General features: G+C 38.5%; 1 protein-coding gene across 1 annotated transcript; it reads left to right on the forward strand.

Moving 5' to 3' along the window:
* Positions 1–7,127: 7,127 nt before the first annotated feature.
* Gm10509 (predicted gene 10509) lies at positions 7,128–19,793 on the forward strand. The gene is given in 6 exon segments (NM_001354753.1): positions 7,128–7,453; positions 8,848–8,936; positions 13,285–13,368; positions 15,052–15,178; positions 17,464–17,839; positions 17,841–19,793. Coding segments are annotated over 4 exon segments (2,172 nt in total). The 5' UTR covers positions 7,128–7,453; positions 8,848–8,936; positions 13,285–13,338; the 3' UTR covers positions 19,480–19,793.

Here is a 19,793-nt window from a genome sequence, read left to right on the forward strand (position 1 = left end):
CAGGGGAAAATAAAATGATCTTCAAACATCCTATTAATTTTGCTCATAAAAAGAAAGGATGATCGCTGTTCTATAGAGCTATAGAAGAAGATAAAGAATACACAGAATAAAGAAGAGATTGTCCAAACAGTATACACATGAGAACTTACTCTTTTCCAGGCATTAGGGAGGTTGCTTAACATGGTCCTGATTAGTACAATCCCAATGCTACAGGTGCCAGTTATTTGTTTTTCAAGTTCATCAGTGGAAGGTTTGTATGCAGAATTCTTCTGGTGACACAGTGACAAGGGCAAGAAGGTAGATTGTCTCTTTTAAAGCAATCTTGGGAATGCTAGGGAAACTTCAACCTCCATAGCTCAAAATATTTTTTAAAGTAACTATATATTCAAGTGCTTAGATTTTTTTTTCTCCTCTAGAAAGAAAAAAAATATTGCCCCTCATGGTAACATGGAAGAGAAAAACTTGCTGACTCAATAGACTGTTGGAATGGGCTTGCAAGTGAAGTTGTGAAATCCTGTTCTCTGGCTATCTCATCTGTCTGTTATATTAAAATAGAGTTTTGAGGAGAGTGTAGGAGAATCAAGATGATATCTGAAACTCCATCTAGTCCTCAAACTGCCTATGTCTGCAATGGAAAGCCCACTGTTGGGTAACAGAGAAATAAAAACATCTCTTACAAAAAAAATTTATAATGCTTAAAAATTTCATTAGGAATTGATAAATAAAAGACCTGGGGCGCCATCTCTGGACCACCTTGGGCGCTAACTTGGGGGATGGTACCAAGATTCCCAGAGGACTCTCCATGCCGAAGGTGCCCTAGCATGCCCAGGATCTTAGGATCACTAGTGAGTGGAACACAACATCTATTCCAAACCATTTGTGAAGGGCCTGTGACAGTAGGAGTAAAGACACAGGAGCCCTGCCTGACCAGCTGCTCTGGATCCTTATGATCAGTGGGGATATAACTTGGTTTCAAACGCAGGAGACAGCCCCTAGAGGACACACCACTTCTAGGCACTGTAACACCGCCAGTATCTTAGGATTTCAGGATACCAGGATACCAGGAACTTGGTCACACAAGTATCTCAGGGTCTCAGAGGAAGCTTGAATGCCAAGAACTCTGACACACCCAGAATCTCAGGTTCACAGGATCCTGGAATCACAGAATCACAGAGAAAGTTGGGCTCTGTAGAGTCCTGAGTCAACCAGGATTATAGGAAAGACAGGCTCCAATCAGATATATCGAGGGCAGCAAGCACTTGAGATAATCAAATGGCAGGAGGCAAGCTTAAGAACAAAAGCAACAGAAACCAAGTTTACTTGGCATCATCTGAACCAAACACTCCCACCATATCAAGTCCTGGATACACCATCACACCAGAAAATCAAGATATGGATCTAAAGTCACTTCTAATGATGATGATGATGATGATGGAGGACTTCAAGAAGGGAATAAATAACGTCCTTAAAGAAATAGAGGAGAACACAGGTAAATACCTAGAAGCCCTTAAAGAGGAAGCAAAAAAATCCCTTAAAGAGTTACAGGAAAACACTACCAAACAGGTAAAAGAATTGAAAAAACCATCAAGGACCTAAAAATGGAAGTAGAAACAATAAAGAAATCACAAAGGGAGACAACTCTGGAGATAGAAATCCTAGAAAAAAAAATGAAACCATACTTTTGAGCATCAGAAACAGAATACAAGATATGAAAGAGAGAATCTCAGGTGCACAAGATTCCATAGGGAACGTGGACACAACAATCAAAGAAAATGCAAAATGCAAAAAGATCCTAACTCAAAACATCCAGGAAATCCAGGACACAATGAGAGGAACAAACCTAAGGATAATAGGTATAGATGAGAATGGTGATTTTCCACTTAAAGGGCTAGTAAATATCTTCAACAAAATTATAGAAGAAAACTTCCCTAACTTAAAGAGAGAGATGCCAATGAACATACAAGAAGCCTATAGAACTCTAAATAGACTGGACCAGAAAAGAAATTCCTCCTGGCACATAATAATCAGAACAACAAATGCACTAAATAAAGAAAGAGTATTAAAAGCAGTAAGGGAAAAAGGTCAAGTAACATATAAAGGCAGACAGACCTATTAGAATTACTCCAGACTTCTTACCAGGGACTATAAAAGCCAGAAGACCATGCACAGGTGTTATACAAACACTAAGAGAACACAAATGCCAGCCCAGACTACTATGCCCAGCAAAACTCTCAATTATCATACATACACAGTGAAACAAGATATTCCATGACAAAACCAAATTTGCACAATACCTTTCCATGAATCCAGCCCTTCAAAGGGTAATAAAAGGAAAAGTCCAACAAAAGGAGTGAAATTACGACCTAAAAAAAGCAAGAAAGTAATCCTTCAACAAACCTAAAAGAAGACAGCCACAAAAACAGAATGCCAACTCTAACCACAAAAATAACAGGAAGCAACAATTACTTTTCCTTAATAGCTCTTAATATCAATGGACTCAATTCCCCACTAAAAAGACACAGACTAACAGACTGGCTACATAAACAGGATGCAACATTTTGCTGCATACAAGATACCCATCTCAGGGAAAAAGATAGACACTACCTCAGAGTAAAAGACTGGAAAACAATTTTCCAAGCAAATGGTCCGAAGAAAGAAGCTGGAGTAGCCATTCTAATATTGAATAAAATCTACTTCCAACCCAAAGTTATCAAAAAAGACAAGGAGGGGCACTTCATACTCATCAAAGGTAAAATCTACAAGATGAACTCTCAATTCTGAACATCTATGCCCCAAATGCAAAGGCACCTACATTTGTTAAAGAAACATCACTGAAGTTCAAAGCACACATTGTACCTCACAATAATAGTGGGAGACTTCACACTCCCCTCTCACCAATGGACAGATCATGAAAACAGAAACTAAAGAGAGACACAGTGAAACTAACAAAAGTTATGAAGCAAATGGATTTAACAGATATCTACAGAACATTTTAAACTAAAACAAAAGAGTATACCTTCTTCTTGGTACCTAATGGTACCTTCTCCAAAACTTACCAAATTGTCAGTCACAAAACAGGCCTCACTGGGCAGTGGTGGCACACGCCTTTAATCCCAGCACTCGGGAGGCAGAGGCAGGCGGATTTCTGAGTTCAAGGCCAGCCTGGTATACAGAGTGAGTTCCAGGACAGCCACGGCTATACAAGAAACCCTGTCTCAAAAAACCAAAAAAAAAAAAAAAAAAAAAAAAAAAACCATCAACAACAAAAAAAAACCAAAACCAGACCTCAATAGAATCAAGAAGTTGAAATAATTCCATTTGTCCTATCAGATCACCATAGACTAAGGCTGGTCTTCAATATCAGCAAAATCAACAGAAAGTGCTCAAGCTCATGGAATCTGAACAACTGTCTTCTCGATGTTAACTTGGTCAGGGAAGAAATACAGAAAGAAATGAAAGACATTTTATAATTTAATGAAAATAAAAGCACAATATACCCAAACTTATGGGACACAATGAAAGCAATGCTAAGAGAAAAACTCATAGCTTTTAGTGTCTCTATAAGGAAACTGGAGAGATCCTACACCAGTAGCTTAACAGCACATCAGAAAGCTCTAGAACAAAAAGGAGTAAGTACACCCAAGAGGAGTAGATGTCATGAAGTAATCAAACTCAGGGCTGAAATCCACCAAGTAGAAACAAAGAGAACTATACAAAGAAACAACAAAACCAGAAGCTGGTTCTTTGAGAAAATCAACAAGACAGATAAACCCTAAATAATGCTAACCAGAGGGCATAGAGACAGTATCCAAATTAACAAAATCAGAAATGAGAACGGAGACATAACAACAGAAACCAACAAAATTAAAAAGAAATCATCACATCCTACTATAAAATACTATACTAGACAAAAGTGTATACTACAAAAGCATATACTGGAAAATCTGGTGGAAATGGATAATTTTCAGACAGATAACAGGTACCCAAAGTTAAAGCAGGATCAGATAAATCATCTAAACACTCCCATAACCCCTAAAGAGATACAAGCAGTCATTAAAATCTCCCAACCAAAAATGCCCAGAACCAGATGGTTTTGTGTAGAATTATATCAGACCTTCAAATAAGACCTAATACCAATACTCTTTAAACTATTCCAAAAATAGAATCAGAAGAAACCCTACCTAATTCGTTCTATGAAGCAACAGTTATGCTTGAAAGACCCAACAAAGAAAGAGAACTTCAAAACAATATCTGTTATGAATACTCAATAAAATTTTCAAAAACGGAATCCAAAAACACATCAAAACCATCATTCTCCATGATCAAGTAGGCTTCATCCCCGAGATGCAGGGATAGGAAATCCATCAACGTAATCCACCATATAAACAAACTCAATGGGAAAAAAAAAAACCCACATGATTATCTCATTAGATGCTAAAAAAGTATTTGACAAAATTTAATAGCCCTTCATGTTAAAAGTCTTGGAAAGATCAGGAATTCAAGGCCCATACCTAAAAAGAGTAAATTTAATATGAAACAAACAAGTAACCAACATCAAACTCAATGAAGAGAAACTTGTGGATTGCAGTTTGCATTTCCTGCTCCCTCATGAGAGGAGCCCTTAGGAGGAGTAGATCAAATACACAGGTGATTTCAGGTTCGATCTTAATTGTTCAGATAAAGGCTAGAGCCTGTCATTGGGCAGTGGAAGGAAAAGGTGGAGCTGAGGGTTTTTTGGAGAAGGGAGAGAAGGAGGAAGAAAAGGAGGGAGAAGATGGAGGAAGAAGAGGTAGAAAATGGAGCAGACCCACGGTGCCTGGAAGATAAAATACCTAGGGATTTCATACTTAGGCAATAGAGTAGTGTAGGGTATATTTGTCCAATCCAGGCATGCAGCTTGTATTCATATTAACTGAATTGTGTGTTCTTAGCACAGGCTTATTGGGGTTGGAGATTTACTGAGATAAATCTCGGTAATAGAAACCTAAGTCTCTAGTGTTTTCTTTTCATGGGGTGAGAGGGAGCTGAGTGAGACTGGATTGTTGTTGGCTTTCTGCATAGGAGTGCACCACCACTTTCAGCTTGTAATGTCTTGACAGTTGCCCAAGGTAAAAGCACAACCTATTTGATAGGAGTGAGTTGAGAAGTGGATCTTATGTTTGCTGACATTAAAGACTTCTGTTATGCTAAACTGTAAGATCTAATTGAAATAAATGAGTATCCAGGTGCATATAACATACCACGTGTAAACAACATGAAATAAATAATATAAAATAGACTACAGGTAGCAGTGTCACTTAAGCATCTATACAATGCAACCCAGAAAACAACCCCAAGACCACATTGACAGGATTCTATCAGAACTTCAAAGAACTGACAGCAAAGCAGCTCACCATTTAATAATTCGTGAGATAAAAAAAAGCAATACTTCTCGTGACTATTTTGAATATATTCTTTGATGCTGAGGTTTGGTCTGTTGCTATGCACTATAGTGCTAAATACTTGCACCTTCATTAGACTCTTTCCTTGTAACCCCCCCATACCCATTTCTTGAGAGTAGACATTGTTTAGATCTGGAAATCCCCTACTCTCCCCCTTCTACTTTCCCCCCTGAGGGCCTATAAAAACTGGGAACTCTTTCCCCTCAAGGTCGACTCCTCTACCCCTGCGTGGGATATGAGTCGTCCCCAGAGCTCTGGCTTTCCCCGAATAAAGCCTCATGTGGTTTGCAACAAGCTCGGTCTGTCGTGAGTTCTTGGGTGTCCGCTATTGTCCTGAGGCCTGAGCGAGGGGCTCCTCTCAGAGTCTTTCACAACAACAACAATCCCATGAGATACAGATGCTACCCAGCAATAAATTACAGACTGATGTAGTCATCTAAACTGTTGCCTTTAAAAACAGGTTTACATGGCAAAATCCTTTCTTGAAGGAATAAATTCTCCCAATCTTTCTATTATTAACTATTTCACACTCATATATACATATATATATACACAGAATGTGTGTGTGCATTTGTGAGCTCACATCAAATACTGCCAACTCTCACCTCCTACCTCTCCACTATCCGGGTTCACAATTCCAACAGTCACTCTGCTGTGTCCATATCTATTCATATTGCTTGTGATCCACTGAGTTGAACCAGAGCCATTTGTGAGACTGTGGGTTTGGAGCCTGATGTGTGCTGGACCCTGATGTGCCAAAGGCAGTGACTCTTCTAGAATCCAAGAATCTATCCATAGTCAACATCTGAGAGGTAAAGTGTGCCATTCCCTAACCTACACTGACTGTGGTCTTGTGTGAGGCCAATGCAGATAAAGACAGCTGCTGTTGGTTACTGATTACAATAGTTGTATGGTCTGGAGAATGCTGTGTCGTGTCTTAGCCTTTCCTCTCCTTTTTCCCTTCTTATTTCCTAATCACCTCTTCTTCCTTGGTGGTGTCCCCAGAGGTAGAGATTGATGGTGTAGCTGACAGTTTAAGATTTTACTTATTTTCTGTATCTGGGATGGTCAAGAGTCTCTACATTCATCACTCTATTAAAAAAGAAGGAACGAAGGAAGGAAGGAAGGAAGGAAGGAAGGAAGGAAGGAAGGTAGAAATTCTATGTTTTCTCTCAAAGCACTTTAAGTATGAGTCATAGAAGACTAATGCCTTTCTGAGTGAGTAAACTGGCAAGTCTGCCTTCTTGTGGTGAAAGCAGTACACTGCAGGTTGAATTCTGCCCTGGGCTGGTAGCAAAGAGCCTAATCTCTGACTTCTTTAGACACTTTTTACTTCAAAACACAAGTTCTTTAAATGTCTATCCCCACGTAGAATTTCAGTATTTTGGCTTCTCATGTTTGTGTGTTGGGATGGGACAGCCTGTTGCCGTTTGGTATGAACTATGTAGCCCAGAGGCTGGTTGTCAAGTCCAGGTGTCAGGCTACCTTGGATATAAAGGGTTCAAAACTCACTGTGTATGTCAAACATTGGGTGCACAGCCTCCTAGCAGGTCCACTTCCCACTTCTGGTCTAGGCTGGCAGCAAGCATGAGGGGAGGCTGTTCAGCCTGACATCTGGAGCTGTGTGGAAGGCAGCTTGACACAGAATGGGAGGGAGCTATCTCCATAGGGCGGGGCCACTTACCCGGAAACAGAGGGTGTGAGGATGAGGTCTGTTAAGGCGGGTGTGTGGTGTAAAAGTGTTCTGAGTGGGAGGAGTTAGGGGAGTGACGTAAACGGAAGCTGGGAACCGGCTGATGAGGCCTGGGTAGTTGTACTGAGAGCCAAAGCCTGAGTGTCAATGACCTGTTCAGGTGCAGAGCAAGCAGGCCTGCACCGTGGGGAATCATGTGGTGCAGACCTGGGGTCAGAACACACGGTGGACTTCGGGGAAGGTAAAACTCGGGGCTGACGTGGGCGAGTCTGCAGCGCAGCGGCTGGACCCGCCTCCCTACCGCCCTGGATCCTCCCAGGTCAGAGAAGCTGAGGGGCTGGGAAAGGGGAGGGAGGGGACCAGGCTGTGATCAGTTTCTCTGCTGTTCCTAAGGAAGCAAGCTCTGAAGTTTTGCTGTGGGTTTCTTCCCTTGTCAACAAATTTTAGGTCATATGAACTGAAGTAATCCTGATTTGTTTTTTATTGTTCACCTGATTGCCAAAATATTCATAGTAGAGTGGTCTAGGAGAATATTTGAATTTATCTTTTGATGCTTGCAAAACAGTTCTCTTTATTTAGGTGAAAAGGACAAAGCTCTTGGAATTTACATTCATCCATGCTAACTCCCTTGTTATACCCGTGAACATACTTGGTGACTTGGCATCTGCTGAGAGCTTTTAGACAGCAGTCATGAAAGGAGTGGCTGCAAATGTAATTGAATCCAAAAGCATATATTTTTTGCGAGTTTCATAGATATGGTTTTAACCATTAACATTTAAAAGTAAACTCTATACCCACCATTACCTTTCCTTCGGAGACATGCACTCCCTGATGTAAATGCAATATTCTGCTATAAATGCACCAGGCTTGTTGGCATGCATCTTTAATCCCAGCATGGGGGAGGGAGGACAGAGGCAGGCAGATCAAAGAGTTGGAGACCAGCCTGGTCTGCTTGGTGAGGTCAGGATAGCCAGAGCTACATGATGAGCTCCTGTCTCAACAACAACAAAAAACAAAAGGATAGAAAGAAAGAAAGAAAGAAAAGAAAATCGTGTTTTTGTGCTGAGTTCCTAGAACCTGGAAAGGCACAGTAGGCTATTTGAGGGTATAGGTCACAGTATTTTCACAGTTTGCGCATTATAAACCAGGTGGTATTGGCACAGGCCTTTAATCCCTACATTTGGGACTAAAGGTGTGCACCAGGACAAGGACTCAAACTGCTGTTTTGTATTTTGTGGTCATTTCTCAGCCACTGGTGTGACTGTGGACTTCCAGAAGGACAGGCAGTGTCAGGACCCTTCTGGGAAGGCCTTGTTGCAGAATTTCAGCACTCTGGTTTGTGTGGGTGAGAACAGTTTGCTTCCAGCCTCCCTTGTTCCTCCTCAGGAAGAGGCAAGTTATTCTGCAATTGTGAGATCTTTGACAGTGTAAGGCTTCCATCCTTTTTTAGTCCATAATAAATTCAGAACCTCACTAGTGTATCGTATTCTCATCCCAGTCATTCAGTTCCATTTGTGCCCCTGAGACTTGACTGAGCTGTGACTGGAAGTGAGGTTCAAGTTACACTAACTGAAAATGCTTCCTAAATATTTTCAGTATTCTGACACTGCATGAGAACTGGGGGATCACTGTAGAATTTTTTTTTAATCTTCTGAGCACAGTGCTGTACCAGAAATGAAGGTGCTTGCTAAATACTCTTTTTCTCATGTGCAGGTTTCATTGATCACCCAGACTGCTCACCTGTGGAGCAAAACAAAGAGCCCTAGAAGGTGGAAAACAGGAGACAGTAGCTAAGGATACAGGTATGTTGGAGGATTGGTGAAAGGATGGCACAGGATTCAAGTGAATGTGAAAGTGGGACATGAAATCAGTTTTGCCGAATTTTGTTTCACTAGAAATAGTTTTGGAGATTTCCACTGAAAAAAATCACCTCAAAATTCTCCTACAATTTTCTACAGAACAATTGAATACTATGAGGCAAATAAAATTTATTTGACTATGCATGTGAATGATGTTTCCTTATTCCATGCACATCACTGATCAAGTCTACAAACCAATATTAAATGGTTTTCCTTTCAGTGATTTTCATGTACTATAAAATGATGAAAATTAATACATCTAGGTTTACTTATTGTTTTCAGAATTTTTGAGCTTCTGGTATTCTAGCACATTCTTTACCTTTTATTGCTAGTTCCTTTATTCCTAAAAATAATGCTAACAGACATTTGATAAGAATCAGAAGCTATTATTTGTAGACCTGTCCTGCCTTCCCTTTGAGATCTCCTATTGTCTTTTAACATGACAATTCCAAGTGCTTTCCATTGCTGTAATTGTAATATACTGTGAGGTCACCTCTAGGTGTGATACTCTTCATATTTCCCAGCTCTGTGCTGCTCCTTGGTAATTTCAGGATTACTTTCTTTAAGAAATACAAATAGGTTTTAATAGGTATAGCTTGGAGTCTTAGATAAGACAAACCTCCTTCTAGGTTGTCTTCTCATGTTTGAGAAGCACTTAGTCAGGTTGCCTGTTTTCACATGTTTTATGTATTCTGCTATAGATATCTCCACTCTGGATTTTGTGGCATGCACCCATGCTGACCAAGGACTTTCTATGGAATGGACCATTATACCTTTTGTGAAAAGTCTTTATTTTGTATTTTAATACTTTTGTCTTGATTTCTTTTTGTCACTGGTATAATTATGGTCATCATTCTTCACTGCGTCCCAGATGCATGGCATTTAAAGGAAATTCCCTCTTTGTCAGTATTTTGTATCTTTAGATATGAAGTAAATATTTTGTAAAAAATATATCTTTTAATCTGGTGTCAATTTTTTGAATGTTGCTGTCTGTTTACATGTTTAGCTTAGGGAATATTATCTATTTACATTTCAAGAAGAAGCTATCTAGTCTGCAACCTGTGTTTGTGTTATTTGGTGACATTCTTTTGCAGGTTCTGCATCTGCTGCTCTTGCATTGGGCTGATCTGGAATCACATGGGTAGCTCAAGCCTTGCAATTTTCCTGAGGTTGTTCTGTACCCTGGGAATTTGCGCATCATGACAAATTCTAGGCTTCTCTTCACTATTTCTGTGAAGTATATTGTGGGAATTTAAGTGTCATAGAGTTTGAACTGATATGGAAACCACTTGCAGAGATACGGCAAATTTCCCAATATTATGTCCAGTTCTGTCTGAGTGAAACATCTTTCCATGTTCTTGTTAGTGTCTTCATAAGTTCCTTCAACAAATCAAAGTTTTCATTGTACAGACATTTCATATACTTGGTTAGGTCAGGAATTTTTGATTTTGTTTTCCCTCCCTCCATCTCTCCCTCCTTCTCCTCCTCCATTTCCTCCTCCTTCTCTCTCTCTCTGTATTTATCTTTACAAATTTTTATTATTCAGTTTTTTGTTAAAAAGTCTCTAAAAGAGTTACATTTGCTCAGAACCATGGAACTATCTCCCTTGACCCGTATTATGTTTTATTTATGTGAGTAGCAATTACAGAAAATGATATAGCTATTTTGCTCGATTTTATTTTTTAATGTAGATAATCAAAAAGCTTGACTTTACATAGGCATATACTGTTTTAATAAGTTTTCCTTTTATTATTCTATTTTTTAATATATTCTTAAACATAACATTACTACCTACTCAGTCTGTGTTTTCTGGAATGAACACTTTGTATGGGATAACCATATGGTATACTGTCCTCTGGGGACTATTTCTCCAGCTGTCAGGATTATTTAGTGCTTGACTAGGCTGAGGTCTAGTGAGCTTTCTCCCTTCCATGTTAGCATGTCTCTTGGTGTTATCCTTGTTCAGCTCAGGTTTCGGCAGCTACATTTGTATGATTTTATATAAGTAGCTTCTCTGACATTTCTAGGAGACACAATGTCACAAATCTCTATTCTTCTGGCTCTTACCATATCCCCAACCCTCTTGCTTGGTGATGCCTGAGCCTTAGCGCAGGAGTTGTGCTACTTCATGTGTCAATTGGGACTGAGCATCACAACTCCATTTTGACTGATAGTGGTTTTCTGTAATGTTGTTCATGTCTTACTAAAAGAACTTGTCTTAATGAGAGAGGATTACATTTATTTGTGTGAAATAGGATAAATATTTAGAATGTTGTTTGGGATTAGGCTGATTTAGTAAAGTAGTATTTGTATGTTCTTCTCCAAGATCCATGACATCATTAGCCCTGGGAAATGTGGCTAGGTTTTCAGTAACACCTGTGATTTCCCTGTTGTTAAGGTCTTAATTCCAATTAGAAGCTGTTGGTTGTCACCAAGGTATGTGGGCCACTCTTGAACCCTTAAGGTTATTGTGCAGTGCAGATCATTGTTGTGGCTCATAGGTGTCATATCTGGGTAGGAGGCTTGGTTGGCTCCCTCCTTTGGAAGCTTGCATGTTGCTTTCTTATACTATGAAAGCCAGTTAGCCTATAATGTATTGGCAGTCTCTTGGGCAGGTATGACCAACAACTTCACAGCATGGTTCTGGTGCCTGGTGTTGGTTTTGTTAGAAAATCTATGGCCCCTGTAAGGAGCATTATCATCCCAGATGAGATATTTTCATTTATATTCTAAATATATATGTACCCACAGACTTATGTATTGTAGGCATTATTAGTGGATAGACAATATTATTCCTTATGACTTTTAGACATCTTTACTGATTTTTCATTTTTTATTGTCCTCCAGGGTTGTGATGGTTTGTATATGGTTGGCCCTGGGAGTGGCACTTTTTGGAGGTGTGGCCTTGTTGGAGTAGGTGTGGCCTTGTTGGAGTAGGTGTGCCACTATAGGCTTGGGCTTTAAAATCATCATAGCTGCCTGGAAGCCAGTCTTTTAGATGCTTTCAGATGAAGAGAAGAACTCTTAGATCCTCTTGCACCATGCATGCCTGCCTGGACACTGTCATACTCCCACCTTGATGATAATGAACTGAACTTCTGAACCTGTAAGCCAGACCCAACTAAATATCCTTTTAAGGGTTGTGTTGGTCATGGTATCTGTTCATAGCAGTAAAACTCTAAGACAGAAGTCATAGCTGATATTTCTCCATAATTAAATCTATCCCACCGTTCTTCCATTTTCCCCTTTAGATGACTTGTTCCCTGTTATTCCCCTCTCTATTATTCCTCCACATCCCACCATGATCTGTTTTTAGTTTTCTGGTTATTGCAGGTACTCCAGGTTGTGAACTCACATCAGAAGTTTGGGAGCTAGAAACTTCCTATGAGAGAGAAGATGCAATGCCTGCCTTTCTGGGTCTGGGTTACTCCACTGACTGTGATCTTTTATTAGGCCACCTATTTACCTGCAACACTCATGACTAATTTTCTTTACAGCTCAATAATATTCCATAGTGTATATGCACCACATTTTCACTCTCCATTTGTCCATTGAAGGCCATTTATGTTGTTTCCCTTTTTAAAGCTATTGTGAGTAGAGCAGCAGTGAACATCTGTGGAGTAGGACATGGATTCCCTTGAACCTATGCGAAGGAGTAGAAGAGCTATGTCACATGCTAGATTTATTTAACTTGAGGATTTGTTTATTTAATTGGTTTGTCCATATTGATACCCACAGTGGCTACATTTTTTGTTCATGGGGAGTTTTATTCCTCATGCTTATTGTTGTTTATTATTTATTTATTTATGTTGTTGGTAGGATTATGGGTACTATTATTCTTTCTCTGTGGGAACTAGTATTTTTGCTATTTTGCTTATGGATGATTACTTCCTAGTTCTCCCATATTTATCGATTTTCCATATAAAATTTATTATTCCCATGTTTTCATGGCTATTCATCTATTTCCTTTGTGCATATTTTCCTGTAATTTATTATATACTAGGCTGCATTAGTGAAATGAATTGTGTTAATTTGGACTATCTTGAAATGCACTTATATTGCTCTATCAAGTTACAGAGATTATTTTTCTAGATGCAACAATATGCTTGATGGTGACTTTCCCTCTAAAGTTCCAATATGGTCTCATGTTGTCTTGGTTTTGGGATCATTGACAGGATTCCTAATAGTATTCTGATGTTTGAATCTTTTTATGTGCTTTGACAGTGTTCTTTAATAAATTTCAGTATTGATTTCTGGTTTTTCTTTTTCTTTTTGATCCCTTATATGAAAGAACCTCACGCCAGTTATTCATTGTTCCTAAAAGAGAAAGAGAAGAGAAACAGAAATGGATAATTTTCCAGTAAACATGTCCCAGGTCAGTGGTCATGTTCACTTCTTTCTAGAAATGGTATATTTTCAGGTATTTCAAGCCTTTAATTTTCTGCTTTTATAATTTTTTATTATAAGGTAGACACATTGGAAACAAACAAACCAATCACACACTGCAAAATAACCAGACCCAAAATCTGTATAACCAAATGAACTTTTATATGGTTAAATTAGTCACTGGGAATAAAAATTCTGGAGACTCATTTGATTTAACAGTTTCAATATCTGATATGTTTTGATGTACTTACCCACCACCAAAAACCAAAAAAGTGTGGCATTACAAGAAAAAAAAACATATGTATTAGAACTAGAAAAGCAATTAGCACTATATCATATAACTGGTGGTCATTACCTGCATTCAGCTCTATCTCAACCCCTGATATTAAATCTTTCTTGTTCTCTTTTCTCCATGTTCTTTTGTGTCCACATGTACATGGTTTCCATAAGCAAATATTGTTACATAGATTGTGCATATGAGGGAAAATATGTTTTCTTCTTTCTGGCAATGTATGACCTCACTTAATAGTACACATTCTAAGTCCAGTTATTTTCCTACAAATTACTATTACATTTCTCTCTTTACTTGGGCAGGTTTCCATTTTATATGTGTAACATTTTCATTATCCATTCATGTGGTGGTAGACAATTAGGTTGATTAGTTCTTTGCAATGGTGAATAAAGCACCAGTAAACATGGGGTGTAAATAATCTAGAGTGGAATGTAGAGTTCTCTAGGTATGCTCCCAGGAAAGAAATTGCAGAGCCACACATTAATTTTACCTTTATTTTTTAAATACTCTTCAAAATTATTTCCATTTGAGTATATTAATTTGTACCCACTCTCTCTTACACACACACCAACAGTGAAAAAAGGCTTCCTTTCTCTCCACATCCTCTCTAACTTCTGTTGTCAGAGTAGTTGATGACAGCCATTCTGCCTGTGGTAAGGCAGTATTTTAAAGTACTTTTATTTTGTGTTTCTCTGATGGAGTTTTAGGAATACTGGATACTTTTTTTCTATATTTATTGACCATTTGGGTGTTTGTCTTCTCAAGGTGTCTATTTACATCCTTTGCCTATTATTGATTGGCAGTTTATTACCTTGGTATTTAACTTCTGTAATTCTTGTTAAATTCTAGATATGATCCCCTATCTAGAGTGTCACTAATACAGATTTTCTCTTTTTCTGTGGGTGTCTGTGTGCCCTGCTAATTGTTCCCTTTGATGGACAGAAACTGTATGTATGTATACACACACACATACATACATGTCATCACATCTGTGTTTCTCTATAAGACCCAAGTACAGACAGGATTGATTCAATGTCAATAGTTTAGCATGATTTTCAGGTATAGCATTTTAAAGCAAGTGTACTCATCACGAACTGTCCTTCTGAGACATGCACACTGTCATTCTGAGGGACATAAAGTGTCCATAACAGATAGATAATCATGTCCAGACCTCAATTGTGTGTCCTGTTTCATGGACATGCTTGTGAGACTATTGTGTCATCCTGCTTTCACAGAGGTAGAACATTCATTACAGAGTGTGAGTACGTGAGAAATCATCTCACTAAGTAATGGTCTTTGTTCATCTACATCCCATCTTCCTATTTCCAGAAAAGCACTGTGCCCAGCATCACATGGTCACACTGTGCGTTTTTGTTTCAGTGTCTGTTGACATTTGGGGATGTGGCTGTGGACTTCCCCCAGGAGGAGTGGGAATGCCTGGACTCTGCTCAGAGGGCTCTGTACATTGATGTGATGTTGGAGAATTACAGCAACCTGGTCTCTGTCGGTGAGAACATTTTTCTTGTAGAACTTCCACTCATCCTTTCTATATATTGACCTTAACAGTAGTAAACTCTGTTAAGCTATTTGAAAACGACATCAAATTAGGGAAAGTCTGATAGAGAAAGGAACTTTTTCATGGTGTTTTATTTTTTTCTTTCCATTTTCTAGTTTAGAGGCGCCATGTACCCTTCATTTTATTTCTGTATTGTATAATATTTATCCCATATCTCCATGTCCATCATTGTAATTACATGGTATTAGTTGTGAGAAAAACTCAACATAAGTGAATTAAAAATTCTCCCTTGGGCTGGTGAGATGGCTCAGTGGGTAAGAGCACCCGACTGCTCTTCCGAAGGTCCAGAGTTCAAATCCCAGCAACCACATGGTGGCTCACAACCATCTGTAACAAGATCTGACTCCCTCTTCTGGAGTGTCTGAAGACAGCTACAGTGTACTTACATATAATAAATAAATAAATCTTAAAAAAAAAATTCTCCCTTAATGTGCTGAAGATTCTGAAAGAAAATATCACTGGGAATTCATTCCTGGATTCTTCTACTTTGTATTCTCTTCATGTACTGAGCAGAGTACTATGTTAGACACCTGTATTCTTTCTTAAAGTGTCTAGCATGGGTCATAGGTACCTCACAGAACACCTGGATTCTTATATGCAAGATAGGCCTGGTCACTGGTGTGGAAAAAAATTAGATTGCCCTGGAATGTGGAGAGGAGAGACAAGCCACAAATAGGGTGAGCTAGTGAGTAAGCAGGCAAGAGTGAACGATTAGAGTGAAAGGGAAAGCAAGAGCTGGAAATGCTTTGCTATATTCAGTCCCACTTAAAATGATTCCCAATCATTTAGCCTAGTATAATGGCCTGGTCCCAGAATGCATCTTACCTGTTGTAACTATTAGAAGAAATGGATCCCTGGGACTCTCTGACAAACCACTCTAACCTACTTAATATTACTTCATGGTCATCAGTAGCCCATATGACATATACCTGGGTGACTGCTCAACCCAAGTGGTACTTTGTTTTTTTCTTTGAGATAAAACCCACATTGGTCTTAACTTCTTCATGTGGTACAGGCTGGCCACAAACATTCAAACCTCACAAGTCACTTCCCAAGGCCTGGGGCTCTATGTGTACATTACCAAATGATATTAATGTTGACCTTTACGTTTTTATTTTAATAAAAACACTAAAAATGAAAAAAGGAGATGTTGTTCCTTATTGCCCCTGAATTAGGATGAAGTTAATACTAGTATAAAATGCAATTTTATTTAACTACGCTGACCATGTGATTGGAATAATTGTTCAAATTATAAGTCTAATGTGAGTCCACGAACTAACATTATTCTATAACTGCCTTCTTCATATGTAGGTATTTATATTACATCTTTTATTTTCTTCTCAGTGGACGACACACAGACACCCTTCTGGAAAATGATCACCGAAGTCAGTGTATAGAGATGACTTGAAAATAACTGTTTAAGGAAAATTAAGAAACACAGCAGTGTGTGGAGCTCAGACAGTGGAGGAAAGAAATAAGCAATAGCTGCCCATTGCCATCCTACCTTAAATGATCCAAGAGCCTCTGATATTTGTCAAACTAGTTGCTTTGCTTATATTGCTTTGGAGAAATCTAGTTTGCTTTTTTTTTTAGGGAAAAAAAAAAGACCCTTTGCTGGGTGTGGTGGCACATGACTTTAATCCCAGTACTTGGGAGGCAGAGGCAGGTAGATCTCTATGAATTTGAGGCCAGTCTCAGCTACAAAGCCAATCCATGACTGCCAGGGCCAGTTCACAAAGGAAACTTGGCCTAAGGGGAAAAAAATAGTGTTGGATGCTTTGTAGTAAGCCATTCATATTACAAGGAATTGGGTCTCCTGAACAACAGTTTGAATTGCTGTACAAATTCTGTGAATCTGGGATTGGATTAAACTCTTCCCCATCAATTTCTGAGAAAAAAAAATATTTAAAAATAGAGACATGTATTCTAAATATAATCAGTGAGCTCCATCCCAAAATTAATTATTGATCCCTCAATTATTTGATCCATTTTGAGCCATTGGACAGTTTTCATGAAGATCAGATAGCTATTATAAATCACAGATCTTTAAGGCTGACTGGCTATGTTTGGGAAAATATATAAAATTACAGTAAAAGAAACACATCTTAGTAGTTGCTGGTTGACTTATCTTAGGGAGAATCTTTAGGAAGATAGTAATTTTTTTAATGTGTGATCATGGAACAAGCCTTACTCATCTGACTTTTACTCATTTACAGAGAACTACTGCATATGTGATACTGTTCATCAACATGTGAAGACTGAAAAGGAGTCTTGTCAGTGTAATAATCTTGGTGAAATGCTTCGTGATCCCTCCCATGATGCACTTTATAAAAGAGGTGACACTACAGAAACTTCAAATAACCACAGATGCTGTAAGGACAGGGATTCCTCTGTTGACTCATCAAACCAGTGCAGACATAGGAGCATCCACACTGGAGAAGAACCTTGCATATCTGAAGACTGTGAGAAATCTTTAAATGTGTGTTCCAGCATTATTCAAGATAAAAGTCTCTACACTGCAAATAAAGAGCACAGAGAAGATGAATATGACAACTATTTCAACTGTACATATAATCTCATGCAACAAACAATTCTACCTTGAAGAGAAACCACATAAGTGTGGGAAATGTGGTAAATGTTTCAGTACCTCCTCAAGGCTCATTAAACATCAGAGAATTCATACTGGAAAGAAACCTTACAAGTGTAACATTTGTGACAAATCTTATAATCAGTGTGCAAATCTTAAAATACATCAAAGACTTCATACTGGAGAGAAACCTTACAAATGCAAAGAATGTGGAAAGTCATTTCGTCAAACCTCCGTACTTAAAAGCCATCAGAAAATGCATACTGGGGAGAAACCTTACAAATGTAAGCAATGTGACAAATCCTTTGCCCACTCTTCCAGTTTTAGGACACACCAGAAAATCCATACTTCTGAAGAACACTGTAGTTGTCCAGAATGTGGCAGGGAATTTCATCAGCTTTCACACCTTAGAAAACATTACAGACTCCATACTGGAGAGAAGCCTTACAAATGCAATGAGTGTGACAGATCCTTTACCCACTATGCATCATTAAAATGGCATGAGAAAACTCATACTCCAGAGATACATTATGAATGCAAAGAATGTGGTAAGACCTTTATTGAATTATCACATCTTAAAAGGCATTCCAGAATCCATACTGGTGAAAAGCCTTATAAATGTGAGGTGTGTGACAAATCCTTTACGGTGAATTCAACTCTTAAGACACATCAGAAAATTCATACTGGAGAGAAACCTTACAAATGTATAGAATGTGACAAATCCTTTACTCATAACTCACATCTCAGAAGACATCAGAGTGTTCATACTGGAGAGAGACCTTACAGATGTAAGGAATGTGATAAAACTTTTACTGAGTGCTCAACTCTTAGAGAACATCAGAAAATTCATACTGGAGAAAAAACATACAAATGTGGAGAATGTGACAAATCTTTTACCCAGCATTCATATCTTAGAAGTCATCTTAGAGTTCATACAGGAGAGAGACCTTATGTATGTAAGGAATGTGGCAAATCTTTTACTACATGCTCAATTCTTAGAACACATCAGAAAATTCATACTGGAGAGAAACCATACAAATGTAGGCAATGTGACAAATCTTTTACCCAGGACTCACATCTTCGAACACATCACAGAGTTCATACTGGAGAGAGACCTTACAGTTGTAAGGAATGTGACAAATCTTTTACTCGGTGCTCCTACCTTAGAGCACATCAGAAAATTCATACTGGAGAGAAACCATACAAGTGCAAAGACTGTGACATATCCTTTGTCCGGATTTCTAGTCTTAGAATACATCAGAAAATTCATACTGGAGAGAAACCTTACAAATGCAAAGACTGTGACATATCATTTAACCAGATTTCAAATCTCAGAAGACATCAGAAACTTCATACTGGTGAGAAACCTTACAAATGTATGGAATGTGACAAGTCCTTTACTCATAACTCAAATCTTAGAGCACATCAGAGAGTTCATACTGGAGAGAAACCTTATAGATGTACAGAATGTGACAAATCTTTTACTAGGTGCTCCTACCTTAGAGCACATCAGAAAATTCATACTGGAGAGAAACCTTACAAATGCAAAGACTGTGACAAATCCTTTATCCACCTTTCAAATCTTAGAAGACATCAGAGAGTTCATACTGGAGAGAAACATACCAATGTAAATCATGTGACATAGCATTTATCCAGTATTATCTTAGCTTACAAATCCTAACATTATACGTAATAGAAACATAAGGATGAGAAACTTGTGAAAGTTTTTAATGAAGTTTTTTAAATTTTAGAAAATGTCACAGAATTTAAGTTAAAATTTTTGCAAATGTTATTGTGTAAAAAGTTCCCTTCCTCCTCCCTCTTTCTCTGTGTGTGTTTGTGTGTGAGTGTATAGGTGCTTCATTGCATAGTGCCCATGGAGGCCAGAAGCTACCAAGAGATCCCCTGAAGCTGGAGTTAAAGACAGGTGTGTCTTTGGGGATTTTAGAGGATTGGGGA

This window comes from Mus musculus, chromosome 17 (assembly GCF_000001635.26).
Source record: "Mus musculus strain C57BL/6J chromosome 17, GRCm38.p6 C57BL/6J".
Lineage (NCBI taxonomy): Eukaryota > Metazoa > Chordata > Mammalia > Rodentia > Muridae > Mus > Mus musculus.